The following is an 18663-nucleotide window of genomic DNA, read 5'->3' on the forward strand; positions in this document are numbered from 1 at the left end:
ACATGCTTTTAGTCTTATTTCTTCATATTTTATTGCAGTTTAAAATGAAAATGATATCCTTCAGGTATAATTATAATCATTTACATAAAAAAGACCATTTTACTGGATCTCTGTTTCCATCTCCATCCATAAGTATGAAGATGTATTCATTCATCAAAGTAATTTCAAATATAAAAGATCATATTTGAAATTTTAAAAGTGCTGCATTTTCATAAATTCACCCTTTTGCAGAGGCAGTCTGAGACCAACTCCTCTGAACATACCACAGCTGATTTGATCTTTATTCATCATATTTTTTTTAATCCTTGACAAGTTTTTTGATAAAATCATCATAAAATCTAAAAATGTGACACAGAATCCACCCACAGGAGGAAATTTAAAGGAATATCTCAATGCTTTTATCACATTAAACTGCTTTCAGACACAAACTCTCCAGCAGCTCCAGGGTTGCCGCTCTGCAGCTTAAATTTGAACTCTGACCTGCCTGTCAGATTAGCAACTTAAAAAGAAGTAAATTAAGCACCATGCTTAAATTTTCTGTCAAATTACCACAAAGAAAAATCCTGCCAATGTTTTTGCGTGTCTTCATGTAACACCTCCATTAACACGCTCACACACAATCTGCTCTCAGCGTGCAACAATCACTCAGGGCTGTAGTTTGTTTTGATTCTTGGCGAGATGAATCAGTTTTCTTTTACTGAACTTTAATTAGCAAGCCCACTACCGCCGGAGCGTCAGGCCGAGAAAAACACATGACATAACATTTCTTTTTAAACACATTAGTCACAAGAAAACATCCTATGGCTCAGTGTGTCTGTGTGTGTGTGTGTGTGTGTGTGTGTGTGTGTGTGTGTGTGTGTGTGTGTGTGTGTGTGTGTGTGTGTGTGTGTGTGTGTGTTTTGGCAGCGTGGCGGTGGGCGATGTTTGAGCAAGGACTTTCCCAGGGCGATTTCTTGTAGTAGTTCTCACAGAGGCCGCGTTGGCATGTTGACCGTCAGGAAACACATGGTTTCGTTTTCATGTGTGGTAGCAACATGTGTGCACGATCTGGCGCGGAGAACACACACACACGGCCCAAACGCAGAGCGGCATCTGTAGGAAACACACAGCAGGCGAGCAACCTCATGACCTTTTACCTTTGTCTTAGTTCACACAGCCTGCAGGCTCCCAGAAGGCCTTGCTGCACCTGGACAGAAGCCTGCAGGAAGCATTTCACACATGCATGTGTCCACGCATGCGTCTGACACCTCGCAGTGTGCACAATCCTTCTAATCTCTCTTATCATCTAGATGATTTTATGCTCCTTTCTCTTCATAAAGGGAGGAGGACAAGACGGAGGAGAAGTATAAACCCTCCATCGTCCTGCTGGTGGAAAAGAAAACATTCCTGGGATGAATCTGAAGCACAGGGGGACATACTTGACCTAGTCACTCACCCACCCACCCTTAAATTGACTCGACCAGAGGCCCCGCACAGAAGAAACCCAGAGGTTGGGAGCTGGTTCCCACACGCACGCACGCACACACACACACACACACACACACACACACCACATCTGCTCTACGTCAGTTGGACCAACTGTCTGGAGGACACGACTGTCCCTCATAATGCCACGGTCAGGCGCAAGCAAAAAAATCTTTCTAATCCAACTTTGCTCCGGGCAAGTGCCTCGAGGTAAGATGTGCCATCATTAGTCAGTCAACAAAGTCCGCCTGGATGGATGTTATTTTAAGTGCTGCTGATTCAAATTCTGGAGCCAAACTGTCTGCATGTCAGTCACCATCACTGTCCCCTAATTCCTGGTCATTTCACCATTGTCAATACTGTAATAAAGCCATAAAAAGTCAGAAAAATACCTGCTTCTTGCATCAGGGCAGCACAGCACATTCACTGCAATATTGTATACCTGCATTTCAACATTGTGCAATATCTGTTTCAGTAACTTTTTAAGGAAAAACGTCAAAATTCTCTGATTCCTGCTTCTTAAAAGTGAATACTTTCTGGTTTCTTTACTCATTTATGTCTGTAAACTGAATATCCTCGGGCTGTTGTGAACAAAACAAGACATCTGGCGATGTCACCTTGGGCTTTGGGAAATGCTGATCAACATTTTTTACCGTTGTCTTTAATTAATTAATTAAGTTCTATCTAATCTTATCTCACATTACAGCCATAGTCCAAATAAAAGTTTTTAGAGTAGCAAGAAGCCACTCTCAGTTATGAATTATTTTTCACTTTGCAAGAGAGGGTCTTAACCTTGGCAGAAGTCTGCACTCTCGGAGTGCCCTTCTACTCGTCATCTAGTGGCCGAGTTTCAATCGTAGGAGTATCCTTGATCGGCCACCAAGAAGAGTTTCTCCAAAAATGCTGGTGTCGTCTCATGAAGGCTGAACGAAGAATTTTGAGTACAAAGGGTGCTTGGAAATGTCTTTACTCTCTCCTGTTGCTTTAGAGTCCAGATCTTTAATAATGTCTTTCAACAGGGCGGCTGCAGCTTACTCTCTCTGTTTACGTTTCTTAAGTCCAGGCAGACCCTCACTTTACTGATTTTGCGATCTAGAATGAGCAGGCTCAGTCACTCCCATCTCTCTCATTATTTTCACCTCAAGAAGACAGAGAACAGACAATGTGGGACTCTATGATCGTTTAAAGGGGTGTGATCATCTATCATCAGCTGTCTATAGAAAACAGGTCAGGGGGCAAAGCTTCTTCCTTTTTATCTGATAGGTAAGTCCAGCTGCTCCCCTCTTAAGATTTGTTCTTTTATTTGATATATTCCATGTTAACATATTCATATTAAATATTCTGCAGGTGTTGAAAAATCTGTGATTTTTGTCAAAAATGCTAGCGTTGGCTGTCAACTTTATTAAAAAACAGTCAGGGAAAGAGTTAATAAGTCAGAAGCTGCTCAAACTGCTGTGCTTGTATCCTCCACCATGTACTTTGTCCGTTCAGTCCATGAAAAAGTGTGTCACAGCGTTCCCACAGTAATAAGCCCTGAATCATCACTGTACCAGATGCCTTCTGCTCGTCCTGTCTCCACCTGATCGGATACAACAAGTGCTGCAGAAACTTCTGTCAGGCACCAGTTTGATTTCTACATGGATCCTGATGCACTGATGAGTGTGTTTTTTTTACACTTAGTCTTAACCAAATAAACCAAACTACAGGTGTGAATGACAGAGCCCTCGCTCTTCACCAAAGCAGTTTCACTTACAGACTGTCAATAAATTACCATCTGGATGACACAAAATTAATGTCATATTCAACACCTTCATGCTGACTTGCCCGTATTAGTATATACAACCCTATAACAAATAATCAATAAATTGATTTCACTATCTTATAAAAAAAAACTACAATATTAAAACATTCCTGACTGTTAACCCTGGTTTCAGACAAGTGAAGCATCAGATCATGAGTCAATTTGACTGAGAGAAAGAGAGATCACAACAAACAACGCCTCACTCCTCTAAACATGCATTTGGCCCTGCGAGCAGAGAGCAAGCCTTGAGTAAACAAGTCATCTTTCATCATCTATCACTGTCTCACTGTCTCTCACACATTCAAACACACACAAACAAGCACACACACACAGTACGTGTAATCATCTCCTCCAGTCAGGCAGCCTCCACCTCTCGTACACACACACAAACACACACACAGGCTCCCATAATAAACAAAAACAGCTGTGAATGGGAACTACTGGGACCAATTAGGGCAGTAAACAGTGGGCTGGAGCTGGTTTACCGCCAACTAATAACTTCCACTAACCTTGAATAATCCTCTATTGGCTGCGCCGTAGAACCGGCCCTCCTACACACTTCCGCCATCTTTTATTTTTTTAAGTCAGTTTCTTCCATTTTTCTTTATGCTCTGAAGACCTTTCCCGCTCATTACAGCAGCCTTTCTCATGTCACTATTTGTCACCTCATGGCCTCAAGGTGAGAATAAACGTTGCACTTGTAAGAAAAGAGCACATATTAAGACAGAAGATTGTGCCTCTGTGGAATCACCCAGTAAAACTGAGCTGCACACACACACACGCACACACACACGCACACTAACCTCTGACACGAGGAATGGTGTGCGTGGGCAGAGTAATATCGTTGAGAATGGGGTAATGTGCAGCCAATGGCTTGCTGCTGTAAGTCTGGATGATGGGTGTGAGCGTGTGTGGGACTCAGTATATCACCCTGACAAATATATGCAGGCCCCGCTCTCTACTGCAGACAACACAGACAGCGGGAAAATATGGAGCGCAAGGGTCGTAAACACGCAAACACTCTATAAATCTTACACTCTGATTTATGCCCACAACCTGAGAACAACTGTACTCTCCACGATGACAACGCATTACTGCAAAACTACTGTACAAATGTGCATCATACAGTTCTAAAATGCACAAATGCCATAATTCAAGATCGGTGCTAAAATTCAGTGTTAAGCATTAGAAGTGCTGGACGTCCAGAACTACTAGTGCTGCTGCCATTTTGATCATTTGAATTCAAAACGTTACAACCTCCCATGAAGAATATACAAGCAAGCAAATCCATAATATCATTTTAAGATTCACAGAATCCAGAGAAACCTCTGCATGTGAGAGGCAAGGCCATAAATCAACAATGAATATGACCTTTGACCCCTCTGACCATCCAGACTGTCACCAGCACTAACTTCAAAAACCAGCATCTGTGACGGTATGGACGTGCGTCAGTGCCCATGGCATCATGGGTAACAGTCACGTCTGTGAAGGCCTCATTAATGCTGAAAGGTACATACAGGTGTTGGATCCAGACGATGTCTATTCAGGGACGCCCCTGCTTATAACTTCCAAAACTTGCCAAACTTGGCAAAACAATGCCAAGACACGTTCTGCACGTGTTCCAACAGCGCAGCTTCCGTTATATTTGTTATAATATATAATATAGATTTTTTTTAGATTTTTTTGATAAATAGAAGCTTGAGCGCCCCTATTTATAGTAAATATATAGTCAAGTACTTTGTGTCAAAATTTAACAGGTCAGACTGTAAATTTCAGCAAGTCATAGGCGCTGAGACATGTTACAACTGGCCCTGAGCTCCCCTACTTTATGTTCCTCAAAGTCTTCAGCTATTGTACTGATTAGGACAGTTTAGCTTAATTATTTGTATTTTAAGGTAGGTTAATTAAGTGAGCACTTGTTAAGTTTCTTTGTCAGAGATAATAATAGTTGCTAAGGAACCAAGATGAATCTCTAACCATCCAAACAAGTAACAATATGTGTGCAGGAATTTGGCCAAATATAACCACATATGGCAAAATAGGTAAAAATTGTCATTTTTTCTTTGGCTTTCGCCTAATTTATACAAAAATAAACATTTTAAATGACAATACTGACACTTTTAGGGGGAAAGGGTACCTGTAAATTTGAAAATGGTAAAAATAATCATCCTGGCTGTTCCAGTGTTCAGACAAAAATAAACGCTGCACCTTTAAGAGTGTCAAAGTGCAGCCATGCTGGAGTCTTTGTGTGTCGCTGTGTTGTGTGCAACAGTGCGACAGACAGTCAAGGCTTTCTGACGTGAGCTCTGTAGCTTGGCTTTTTCGCTCATGTTTATTATACAGGAGGAGAGATGAAAACTGTTGATAACGGGGTAGATAAAACCAGTCATTTCCAGCTTGTTGATAAACAAGGCTCAAAGTGAGATAAATGATACAAAGAGAGAGCTGATCAGTGTAATTAGACGATTTAACAAGTGAGGTGTTGTGAGAATTTATAAGTGTTCATTTCCCCTTTCATTTCACAGATGCACATAAATACGAGCAGAGCCTAACCAGATGGATTCTGTAAGATCTGAATATTAAATTACCTTTTTTTTGGTGATCTCGTCTCCTCACAGCGGGGGGGCTTCTGTGTTCAAACTGGCCTCTCTGTGTGGAGTTATGCAAGTATGATAAAATATAATTGCCGACTCTAAACTGCCCTTAGGTGTGAATGATTGTCTGTCCTGTGATTGACTGGCAATCTGTCCAGAAAGTACCCCCCAACTCTGATTGGCTGCAGCCTCCACTTAACCCTTAAGGATAAGCAGTTATGTCTAACGGATGACTGGAAGTTTTATTTTCTCTCAAATGTGTTTACTGCTGAATTAATAAATACTTGCTGTGCTTTACAATAATTAAGTAAATATTCACAGATGTAACCAGGGTGGGAATTCTCTGATTTCAGCTTCTCATACAGTAACGAAGAAAAGTAAATTAACAAGTTACCAATAATTTGTATAAGTCATGGCTTTGGTAAGATCATAAACCTGGCACTATATGAATGTCAAAGTTTTATCATCGATCAAAAACTTGATAAAACATAAATTACTGTAAGCAGAAATAAGGCTTTCATTGCTCATTGCTTTTCTTTCCCTACTATACCGCATGTGAAGTATTTTTAACTGCCTTTGTGTTTGAAATGTGCTATAAATAAAGCTGCCTCGCCCAAACACATAAACCATCCATTATTTAAACACATTAGCTTAAAAGTCACCACTGCATGCTTTGTATATTAACAAAATGTTCTTTAAAACAGTGGAGCAACAGTGTCAGTGTAAAACCACAATTTTGCATCAACATTATTAGGAAATCCATAGATCGAGAAAAACTGTTACTCAATAAACCAAAACTGTGATGCAGTCACAGCCTGCATCTTCGTATATGTTGGCAGCATGTAGCCCACATCCTCTTCGCTTTGTTCTTACGTGCAGACAAAACCAAAATACTGACATAACAGCATTAGTCCGTCTCCCATTGTTAACTGGAAAACCATGCCTCACAGCTACAAAGTCTCGCCTCCTACACATGAGCGGCATTACGGTTTGTTGAAAGTTACTGTGGAGAAATCACAAAACAAAACAGAACAAGAAAAAACAGATGCACCAGAAGGTGGATACATTTCATCACTAAAATAACTGCAATGTTTTGCACAATGAACACAGAAAGGCCAAAAGCAGGTCACAGGAGATCTCTAAACAAAATACAAGAGCGCACACAGATTAAAGGGATAGTTCCACTTATTTGATCTGGGGTTGTATGAGGTACTGTGTCTACATGCCTCAGTTAGGGGAAGCAGAGAGTACCAGTATGGAAGTTGAGCAATGTACTGCTGTGGACAGGGTCAGGAGGGGGAAAGCAACACGCTCCAACTATAGACTGTATATCGAACAGGATTTGCTACACATTACTCCTTTTAAAAAAGCTCCACCTTAAAAATCAAAATCAGTTTAAGTATATGTTATATTTAGAATATTTTTACCATGTTACCTTGCTGTCAGACAGCCTTTTCCAACTAGGAACTACCATTATATGAGCCACACACTGCTCTCTCCATACCAACCAAACTCCATAGGAAAAATCCCTCATTTTGCCTCACAGAACACAGGAGTTGCTGTACTACCGCCACCTTGATCTGTTAGTTTGTTTCTGTTATTGTGTGACTTTAGTGAATCTGAACTAACCTGTTAAAACACAAATGTCACATAATAACGCAAACAAACTAACGCATCAAGGCAGCAGTAGGCCAGGAACTTCTGTGTTCTGCAAGGTAAAATGACTGATTTCGCCAAAGGAGTTTGGTTGGTTTGGAGAGAGCAATATTTGTCTTAAAACACAGCAACTTCCTGCAAAAAAAAACTGTCTATGGGCAAGGTAAAACAGTGAAAACAAACTGATATTGATTTTTTTTAAGTGGCTGAAATACGTTTGGATTCCGACCCTGTCCTGCTTAGCTTTAGCCAGTACTCCTCTCTGCTTCTCCAAACTGTAGGTAATACACTGCCTATGCGCCTCATACAACCCCATAACAAATACTCCAAACTATCCCTTTAACACACTGTGCAGTGAAGTCAGCACAGTATCTTCTCAATCAGCATCTTCCACCCTGTGAGTGTCCACGCTGCCTGCACAGCAGCCCGCTCAGCTCTACAAATCATTGATGGGGTAAAAAAAAAGGAAAAGAAAAGAAAATTACCCGTGTTCACTTGCTGACAAACCTCTTCATTTCAGGGGCAAGGGACGCCATTTATCACAGCAAACAATTAGGCTCTAACAACTCTCAGAGGGAAATGATTTGGGTAATGGTGACAGAGGAAAATGTGCTTATTAGGCAGAGTAAATAACGCTCCAATAACCTGGGGGGTCCATTACTACTACACTGCCATCAGGAGCAGTAATATTAAAACATATTAACATTTTAGCCAGCAATTCCGATTGAACACCACTCTCTGTTCGCCTTGTACTCGTCTTAAAATGCAGCGCACCAGCGAGCCGTGACATCACCAATATGCTGCGAGCGGAGACGGACAGAAAAAGAGTGAGGGAGGAGAAGAAGGTCATTTTTGCTGATGAGGAATGACAGCAGCGGCAGGCTGAATGCTCCCAGAGCTGATGCGCTTGCCCGGCTGTCAGAGAGAGATCACTGGGAACTGCAAAAGACCGGCTCTGTTGGACAGGAGCCATAATGAGACGACCTGTGGCGGCGCTGGTTTTAAATGCCCCGAGAAATACAACGCGAGAACTCAGCTTTAATTTAGCTGATAAGACCTTTCAGATTCGGGAGCAGCAACAGTGTGCAGGAACCATCTTCACACGCGAACACCAGGCGACATCCTGAGAGTCAGGTCGGGACAGTGTCCGAAATTGTCCTTTCGCACACGGAGAACACAACAGAAGACTGCCTGTCTGTCTGTCAGATTTGTTCACACATCAAGATCTCTGTAGGTTTTAACAAGTTAACTTCAAGACTATCCAAGACCTTTTTAACTCCATACTGGCAAAAAAAGTATGTCATTTGCAGTAGTGGTTGTTGGTTCAATGTTGGTTTTGTTTGGAGCTCTTTCAGTGTGATGAATACAATTTTTTTTCCAAAAACACACTTAAAAGCGAAACTGAAGTCAAATCCAACTTCATAAAAATAACATTAAAGACCAGTGTGTAGGATTTGGTGGCCTTCTAAGCATTTAGGACAAACTATTGTGGCTATAAAATTCATATTAAAAAAGCTGTAATATGAATATAATGGAACTAGATGCAAATATACTTGAAAAACTAGATGGATAAGTAGTGATACAGGCCATAGGAAAAATATGCATTTTTTATTTTGTGGTGAACTGTTCCTTTAAACATTAGGCCTCCCTCCTATTTATCAGTTATGACCATTTCAGAATAATAACCGTGGCCTTGCAGCTCAGGGTGACGATGTGTCTGCGGTGTTTACCTGTTGGTTGACGCGGCAATGCGAGGGTCCGTGGTGGATGAGGATGCGGACGATGTCCACGTCGCCCCGCCAGGCGGCCAGGTGCAGCGGGAAGCAACCCTTGCTGTCAGCCACGTTCGTGGACGCCTCGAACTGCAGCAGCTTTAGCACCACGTCCCTGACAGAGAGAGAGACAAACACACACAGATCAATACGTCAACAGATCGAAGCATGGAGAGAGCCGGGCGCCAACACCTGAAATCCATATCAAGGAAAACTGCTGTATTTACCTTCCACCAAACCAAACATGTTTAACCTTTCAGCACAAATTAAGCATTAGCAAACTACATGATGAAACTGCCCACAAGCTGCCTTTTTTTTCTTGCCATGCACTCATATTCTGCAACAGTTCCAATATTTCTACTGGTTAAATTAATTGGTTCTGCTCCACACATACAGTAGTCAGGGCAATTTTTCAGACAGTGTTTGTATTTACAAAGATGAATCTCTTTAATCTGCTATTGAGCATTACACCTGCTGAAGCCAAAATGCCCTTGAATAAACAAACACAAGGTACCATTTGTTATTTAAAGAATAGCTTGGATCATTTGAAGTGGCTTTGTCTGAGGTACTTATCCATAATCAGTGTGTTATCTTCAGTAGATTGTACACTTGCAGTTTGGAGAAGCAGACAGGAGTATCAGAGTAGGGAGTTAAGCGCCTGTTTTCCACAGTTCAACTGGTTAATCAGTAGCAGGTGACAATATCATGATAGGGTATTAAAGAGGCATCCTCGAAAGGCTTAGTCATTCACAAGCATGGATGGGGTGAGGTTCAAAACTGTGTAGGCAAATAGTCCAACAGTAAGGTCCATAATATCATTAAAAGATTCAGAGAATCCAGAGAAACTTCTGCAAGTAAAGAGCAAGGCAAAAAAACTGAATGTCTGTGACCTTTGACCCCATCATTGTATAAAGATACCACATGGGCTCAGGAACACTTTGGAAAACCGTTGTCAGTAAACACAGTTTGTCGCTGCATCTATAAACATTCAGAGACGCTGCAGACGTCTCTGAGGCCTGAGCTCATCTGAGATGGACTGACGCAAAGTGGAAAAGTGTGCTGTGGTCTGACGAGTCCACATTTCAGATTGTTTTCAGAAATCATGGACGTTGTGTCCTCCAGGCTAAAGAGAAGAAGGACCATCCAGATTGTTACCAGCGCTAACTTCAAAAGACAGCAGCTGTGATGGTATCGGGGTGTGTTAGTGCCCAAGGCATCATGGGTAACTTACACATGTGTGAAGGTGCAATTAATGCTGGAAGGTACATCCAGGTTTTGGAGCAACATATGCTTTCATCCAGACGTCTTTTTCAGGGACGTCCCTGCTTATTTCAGCGAGACAATGTCAAGACACATTCTGCACGTGTTCCAACAGCGTGACTTTGTAGTAAAAGAGTTCAGGTACTAGACTGACCTGCCTGCGATCCAGACCTGTCTCCTATTGAATATGTGTGGAGAGACCCTGAACAGCTGACCGCCTGAACTCATATATAAAATAAGACAGGAGTCTAAACTCTTGGAGGGATTTCTGGTGTTACAATGAGTGAATGATCGGTTCAGTCCTGGAGGCAGTGAGAGCAGGGAGGAGTTCAACCGGAGATGATCACAAATTGAGAGAAGACAATTGCTCCCATGTTTCCCTCTAATAAACTAATCTGTTTTACACAAACAAACAACATGAAAAAACCAGAGCGCCTGGGTTTGTGCTGAAAATGCATTTAGCTGCTGCTCAGCAGTAATGTCAGCAATACTGTTTCATATGAAGCAGTCTCCAGCTGAAGTTGTCACCTCTCTCTGAAGAGGAAGGGTGAAGTGCTTCATTTGCATTCAAAATGTCAGGGGGAGAAGCCTGCGGAGGAGGGGGGGGGGGGGAGGGCAGAACCTCTCCCCGGAGCAGAGGTGAAAGCAGCACCGAGATGCTTAATGAACTGCTTTGTTAATTAATAATTTATTACAGTTTTATCAGGTTTTAAGAGGCAGTTATGCCACGAAATCACACTGGGAGGATCTCAGGGTCAAATACGAGAACATTCGACTTCTTGCTGTTTGGATTGAGCCTCTGTGTGCCATCAAAAGGTCTTTTTAATGTGGTAAAAAATGATCTCGAACAACAATTCAAAGCCAGCTTCAATAACAAATCTCTGAAAGCAGCACTACCTGTTGCCAAGTCTCTTCTGTCTATATCTTAACTGCCAGTTCTCTTTATACTTTCCCACCTAAACGTTAAATCACTCCTCTGCAGCTTTTTGTTGGCGGCCTAATTTTCACTCTGAGGCTGCATTTTTCTCCCCCTCCTCTCCTCTCCTCTCTTCTCCTCTCCAGTTGATCTGAAGTAGGAAATCCACATAATTGCCCCCAAAACACAGCACTAATCCTTCAGTTCCGCCAAGCTGGGATAGCGGTCAGGCTTGCAGCTAATCCACGCTGTGTAACGGATTTCTCAGCAGGCCCAGGTGAAGAAAGGAAGCGGCACAGAAGCTCCGTGCAGACGCAGACACACAGAGCACGCACACATTTAAACCCTGGCACAAATTCTGCGTTTGCAATTTTGTATTTATGCAATGTTTTTATGTTTTATTGATTAGGTGTGACTGATTTACATAATATGCTTGTTTTTCATTCTTTTTATACCTTTGCCAAGGATATTTTGAAATGCATTATTTATAATTTGTCACACTGTTGCACGGATTAATGTACAACACAAACTCCCAAAAAATTGGGGCGTTGTGTAAAATGTAAATAAAGACAGAATGCAATGATTTGCAAATATTTTTGGACTTGAATTCGAATGATTACAGTTAGAGTTTTTGTTTTCACAAATATACACCCATTCTGAATTCGATGCCTGCAACACATCTTTGAAAAGTTGGGACAGGGGCAACAAAAGACTGTTAAAGTTGTGTAATGCTAAAAGAAAAAAAAAACTTTTTCGGAACAACAGGTGAGTTGGTAACAGGTGACAGTATCATGATTGGTTATTTAAGGGGCATCCTTGAAAGGCTAAGTTTCAAAACTCCTCAGACTAACCATGAAATGACACAAATCTATTCACAAAACAGTTTATTCCTGCCTGACAAGTTGTCATTTTGGAAACCTTCTCATGTATTGACCATTCAGTCTTCATTTAAATTGGCTATAATCAATATTTTTTACAACAACATATCAAATAACAGTATGAGCAGTCTGACTATGGCTTAGATAAAATATGAAACAGTAGTCAGACTGAAGAAACAGAATTGCGAGACTTATTTTACCACAAATTCTGTGTAAATCAAGACTTTTTCAAATAAAATAAATAAAAATTGACCGTCACATCCACAGCTCAGCTCGGCTCCCCTCACTCCAGCTGAACATTTTCTGGATGGATTCAACAGTTACAAGCACATTTTACTGGGAAATTCGGTGAAGAGTGCAACAATACAGAACCTGCCAGCGGCATAAAATGCATTTGAGACCTGAAGCAGAGCCGAGACGCCGCGACTTCTTAATGTAGCCGAGCTCAGTGCTTCTACTGACTCGACTGTGAGGCTCAGGACAGTTTGTTAGGAAAAAGGAAATGACTGACGATGTCTTCACCGCTGCTCCCAACAGGTTACTGTGGTCTCTAAAAACTTTTTTCTTACTTATCACTCACTCCAAAATGTTGTCTGAAAGTTTAAAAAAAAACAATAATTTGGTGCCTTTGGTCAGCAGGTGTCACTGCTTAAAACAAATCTGTTTTTATCAAGTCTTGATTCATAAAGATCATTGTTTTTATGCCTTGAAAACTGTCAATTATATTTTCAAATTCTTATTTAAAAGATCCTTGAAACTGAAAGCTTATCTGATATATTTTCTACCTTGAGAAAAAAGAAATTAGGACCTTTGACAAACAGCACAAAACTACAACCTGAGAGGAATAAAGGAGAGAAAATTTATTATTCCTGACAGCAGAAATAAAAAACAATCAAAAGAAAAATGTCCCTTTCTGACTTCTTTGCCCAACTATACTGTTTATTTTACAGCTTGCACTGTGAGACATTTCAGCACTCAATGTCTCAACATTAATTTTAATGACCGATTAAGTCATTTATCAAATAAAAATACCAACGAGTTGACGGCTACATCTTAAAGACTTGCAGCTTTTCTCTGTTTTACATCATTGTTCAGTAAGTTGTTTTTACTGTTGGTTGGATAGAACAAGCACTTTGAAGCTGTCACTCTGGGAATTTGTGATTCACACATATTACACCAAAATCAAAAGTTTGGACACGCTTCATATCCAAATGTTTTGTTTTTTTCGAATAAGAAAAAGTTCAGATTATACCAACATTGTGCAAAGCTGGCACCAAAGCAGAAGGTCGCTACTTTGAAGAACTTTTGCTCACTTGTAGCTCAACAGGTACATAGCAGACAACAAAAAAAGCAAAAAAAGACTCCTGCACACCGTCTTCTGCAACTGCAATCAAAGATTTATTAATAAAGATTGTTAACAACGTTATTAGATCTTTGATTGCAAGTGCAGAAGACAGTTCGGGAGAGTATTTTATACACATTTTTTCCATATTTTATAGTTTTGATGTCTAAAAATAAAGAAAATACACTGACTGGTACTGTACTTGTACATGAAGCCTGTACACACACCTCTGTGGAGCACTTGGATGGGTAGGGTCTCTTAACAAACAGGGGCACAAACACTCGTCTTACCTGTGTCCATTGAGTGAAGCGTGATGTAAAGGCGTGTATCCTGAGCTGTCTGTGCAGTTCACATTCAGGCCCTTCCACATGCTGCAGAGAAAAGAGAAAACACACCAGAATTAATCCTCACACTCTCTTCTTTCTCAAAACGGCCACTCGTGCATCATCTCTCAGCGCTGAAGTGCCTGTTGTTTGGTAACGTGGTGGCTGACAGTCCTTTTTGAGACACCGTCGCATTTTAGCATCTTTATTTCATCAGTTCCTTTGAGTCTGTTACCTCTCATATCTGCTGCACCTGTTGTGTTTTGGACTCGGGAAATGAAAAACCATCTCTTTTAACTGATTCATGATATTTGTTCAGTGTTAAATTACAGATGAATCCCTGCTGGGAGTTAATGGATTTATTAGCCGTGGTGTTTCCTGCTGTAGAAGGAGCTACAGTTTGTATAAAAACGGGTTTGGGCCTCTGTCAAGAATGATTGCTTTCTCCTTTTTCCTTGTTTGCTTGTTTTTTTTTCTCATTAAAGGAGTATTGGTTTTTGTTTCACACAAAAGAATTTCACTTTAATGTATTTGGATCTCGAGGCGAGAAGTATAATTTCTCATTTGGGGCCGCAGCCAAAGTCCTATTTCATCACGCTGGCAAATAAAGAAAGCGAGTGAGGTCGACTCTTGCACTCGCAAAAGGCTGAGCATGCAAATACAACCACAGAAAACGCACTCTCATAAGGATAGCCAGCTGCACGCATATGCACGCGCACACAGAAACAGACACACACATACACTATTACACAAACAGAGCCCAGGGTTTTCCCAGGGCTATAATTATATGACCTCGCTTTTTCACATGAACTCCTCCAAGCGTGTCGGAGAGAAGTACTAATTACTGTAGATGAATTCCAGTTTGAGCTGCTCTGCACTGAAGAGCTGAATGGAGGAACAGCTAGAAGCAACTATATTACCTTTCTTTTCAATTTAAGACAACCTGATACAGTCGCTTCTGACACGTACAATAAAGGGTCATAATGCAAATCAGTGTCTCACAGTATTTATTACTGAAACACACGAGTTAGGGTTGGAGAATATTGATTTTTTTTACTGACAGCATTTGTTTTCGGAATAAGTTCATCGCATTATTCTGTTTATTTCTGCTTCGGGTGATTTAGGGTTCAAACTCTACTGGTAGTTTGTTTGATTTGGTCTGGACCGAGAGGGGAAAAAGATCTTATTGCCTTTCAGTTCTGGTCCTGTTCACAGAGACAGGTAACTCACTGACTGCACAGTTTTAGCGACTGTCATCCTGCATTATCAGGATCCACAAGGGATAATCAAAAAATCATTTTATGCAGCACTTTAATGCCTCTGATGTGTGTAAAAAAAAAAGATTATAAGCATTATTAGTATTATTAGGCTGCAAATCAACTGCATGTTATGAATACTGACTAAAAGGTAGAGGCAGGATAAAAGGGGGGCGTCTGATACAGTCATGGTTTGTGGGATATTACTGTGGAATCACTGTCACACACTTTTTAATTGACTCACTGAACTAACAAATCAGTTCTGACCTTCAACATACTTTCTCTTTCGTGGAGCATTTTGCCAAAGAATGCATAATCTGTCAAATGGCCCTGATATGCATTGTACGTTCCTGGTTTTATACCTCAACAACAAAAATTTGGGGTTGCTGTCTAGACACAACCAGCAGACCGAGGGCAACGGACACGACATGCCACCGCAGCAGTGGTGGAATATAAAAAGTGGTGGCCGGATTCGTCTATACGATTTCTACCTGAACAGATTTCACAATCGGCTGATCCGTTATGGTTGCATCATTTCTTTTCACACCACAAACAAACCACAACAGAGCCCCACCTTTTCAGGTGTCTCGGTTTGACACAAACCCAAATAAACCTCACTAACTGGGCAAACATTAATTTTAACTGAACCAAAGAGGCTGGGTGTGAAACAGTCTTAGCGGATGTACTTAATTGCCATATGATCACATGTATGGTCCCAAATCTCATCTCGAATCTCCCTTTTCATATTTATGGAAAATAAATATTTAAATATTAACACACATTTTGCAGTGTGTATTTGTTGAGGGAAATATGATAAACAGAATCACACTTTAAAATCATTATTTTTGTTCAAATTGTTGTAATAAATGCATTGCACTTTGACTTGGACAGATTCTGTGTCAGTTTTCCCGTTTTCAGCGGCTGCAGCCGAAGCTGCCTGCAAACAGTTAAGCGTTGTGGAGGCAGCAGAACATTCGCCGAGTTTGACAGACATCAACACAATGATCAAGGTCAGTGGTGTTACACCGGCGGACACGTGCACAGCAACACACAACTGAACGTGAATTAAAAGTGGTATTAAGGGTTGGCTGCACAAATACACACACATGCAGAGAGAGAAGGACAGAACACAGTGTGTGTCGATCAATAAAACAAGTCTGTTGTAGTGAAGGATGCAGAACGTTTCACTGCTGAATTCAGTGCTCAGCTAAATGAGGACTGAAAAACAAGCACAAGCAGGTGGCCTTCAATCAAGACACATCCAAGAGCTGCATTTTTTTTTACACAAAGACAAAGTGTTACGAAACCAAAAGCAACAAGAACAGATGAACATCTATTTAACACCAACAAAACAAGAGAAACAAAACAGAAAGACACACTAGCATGCCCCTTAACACAAGTTAATTAAACTCAGATTCATGTTTTTTTCAGAACTTATAAGCAAGAGTTCTAACTTGAAGTCTTTTGACTTGAAAGAATGCACTGACTTTATCTGTACAGACTTTAATCAACTCATTAAATTAAGTTTCTAAAGAAATATGATCAATATATTAGACTTCCCAGCATGCTGCTGTAAATTCTTAGAATTTTTTTAAGCTGATAAAATGTCAAAGGAAATCAATTTTGTTTGAAGCATCAGAAAACTTGTTGGATCAACTTAATATCTTAAGCTTCCTGAACATGTTTTCTAAAGTGCAGCTGAACTGATATCAACTTTATCTGATGAGAACAGTTTATTTGTTCTGAATCATTTCAAAATTACCTCAACTTGTCTTTTCAAATTCAGTCAACTTCACATATTAAGGCAGCCGTTCTCAGGCAGCCTTTTAAAGTTACAGCTACTACAGAAAAGTTTCACACACTGCAGTTTGCAGTATTCATCTTTGAAATTCATAAACTCAAAAGTTGAAGGTTATCAGAGCTTAAATATTTGCAGTTAGTATTACATATAGTATTTGATTGCAGTTAGATTAAAATTTTGACAAAGCCACTTAAATATTTTCAGTAAATGCAACTTTCATTCATCCAACTCACTGTAAGAAGTTTACACAACTGAATTAATATCAAGTTTATTCAACTAGAAAAACTTGTTTGTTCTGAATCATTAAAAACTTACTTCAGTTTATCTTTTCAAATTCAGTCAACTTATTATTTGAATCGTACTGAACATGTTTTCTCAAGTAAAACTGAACTAATGTCAGATTTATTTGACTACAAATGTTTAATTTGTTTTGAATGTTGTTGTTTGTGTTCAAAATTTTAAGGCAGCCCTAAACGCAACATCTTTTAAGTTAAAGTTGTTTCACAGCCAGTTTACTCCTTGTAGTAGCTTTAAATCTATAAAAATAGCTTACTTGTGCAAAACACGTAGACACACATGCAGTATGTTGCACACAGAGGTCAGAAGACAGGGGACCACAGACAGACAGACACAGCACAAGCTTGTTTTTATATTGGGTCAGCTGATCTCTACACACTGGGAGAGGGAGCGTGAGTGTGTGTGTGTGCGTGTGTGTATACGTATTGATCGTGCTGCTCTGCTGACCCCTCTCAGCGCTGACCTATAGAACCAGCAGGAGGGTTTGTTAAAAAGAGCAGACTGACAAGAGGACGAGACAACAGGACGCAGGGAGCCAAAAATGTGAGGCAGAAATAGAGACAGCGAGGAGGGAAATTAATGACCGTTTCAAACTCGACTGTCAGCCAAATTCGGATGGATTTCATTTCTGCAGATCCACAAACATCCACCGTGCAAATGAAAAGCGCTGCTCAATAAATGTCTCCCGTCTTTTATTGTGAGATACTGGCACGATCATTAGGTGTTCAGGAGGAGCTCAGTTTCAGGTGCTCTGTTTTCTCTTTAATTACTTCTTCCTGCCATGTTTGATGCTTAATTAAGAAACATTGACAGCAAAGAGTGCTGCATAAGTCAGATCCAAGGTGCACTGGCACACAGCAGAACCTTAACTCTCGATCCATGCTGGTGTCATGACATAACTGTCTTGTTTAAAGACACTAAAGTCAAGATCAAGATTTTAGATCACATCCCTGCTCATATTGTGCTCCTTTTTCACCATATATGCCAAAAATTCAATTTCTTTTTATTCTTATTCTTCCCACAATTATCACAGTTAGCATTATTGCAGCATTGATACTCACACTGAAATAATTTCCTCACGTTTTATTTTGAAAACAAACTATCTGAAAAACAGAAAAAGCTCCCGCACACTGTCTCGCTTTCTGTTAATTTATTAGATATCCAAGAACAACGTTTCGGTCTGGACGACCTTCATCAGGTATACTTTTTAACATTTTTGAGAAAACAAACTATCTGAAATGACATAATGTCCTCTGTCAGTGCTTTCATTGACTCAAAACAAATCCATGTTTGGTTGATGCTG

At 40.4% G+C, this 18663-nt stretch overlaps 1 protein-coding gene across 2 annotated transcripts in view; it reads right to left on the reverse strand.

Moving 5' to 3' along the window:
* anks1b (ankyrin repeat and sterile alpha motif domain containing 1B) overlaps window positions 1–18663 on the reverse strand; it is a 297352-nt gene that overhangs the window by 209275 nt on the left and 69414 nt on the right. For both annotated transcript variants that reach the window (XM_084710483.1, XM_084710482.1), the window contains exons 2-3: window positions 13974–14054; window positions 9246–9402 (exon numbers count right to left, since the gene is read on the reverse strand). In XM_084710483.1, coding sequence (XP_084566609.1) covers window positions 9246–9402; window positions 13974–14054 — 238 coding nt within the window. The remainder of the gene's footprint in view (window positions 1–9245; window positions 9403–13973; window positions 14055–18663) is intronic.

The sequence above is a fragment of the Lutjanus erythropterus genome, chromosome 22 (genome assembly GCF_056507025.1).
Source record: "Lutjanus erythropterus isolate fLutEry1 chromosome 22, fLutEry1.hap2, whole genome shotgun sequence".
Classification (NCBI taxonomy): domain Eukaryota; kingdom Metazoa; phylum Chordata; class Actinopteri; order Lutjaniformes; family Lutjanidae; genus Lutjanus; species Lutjanus erythropterus.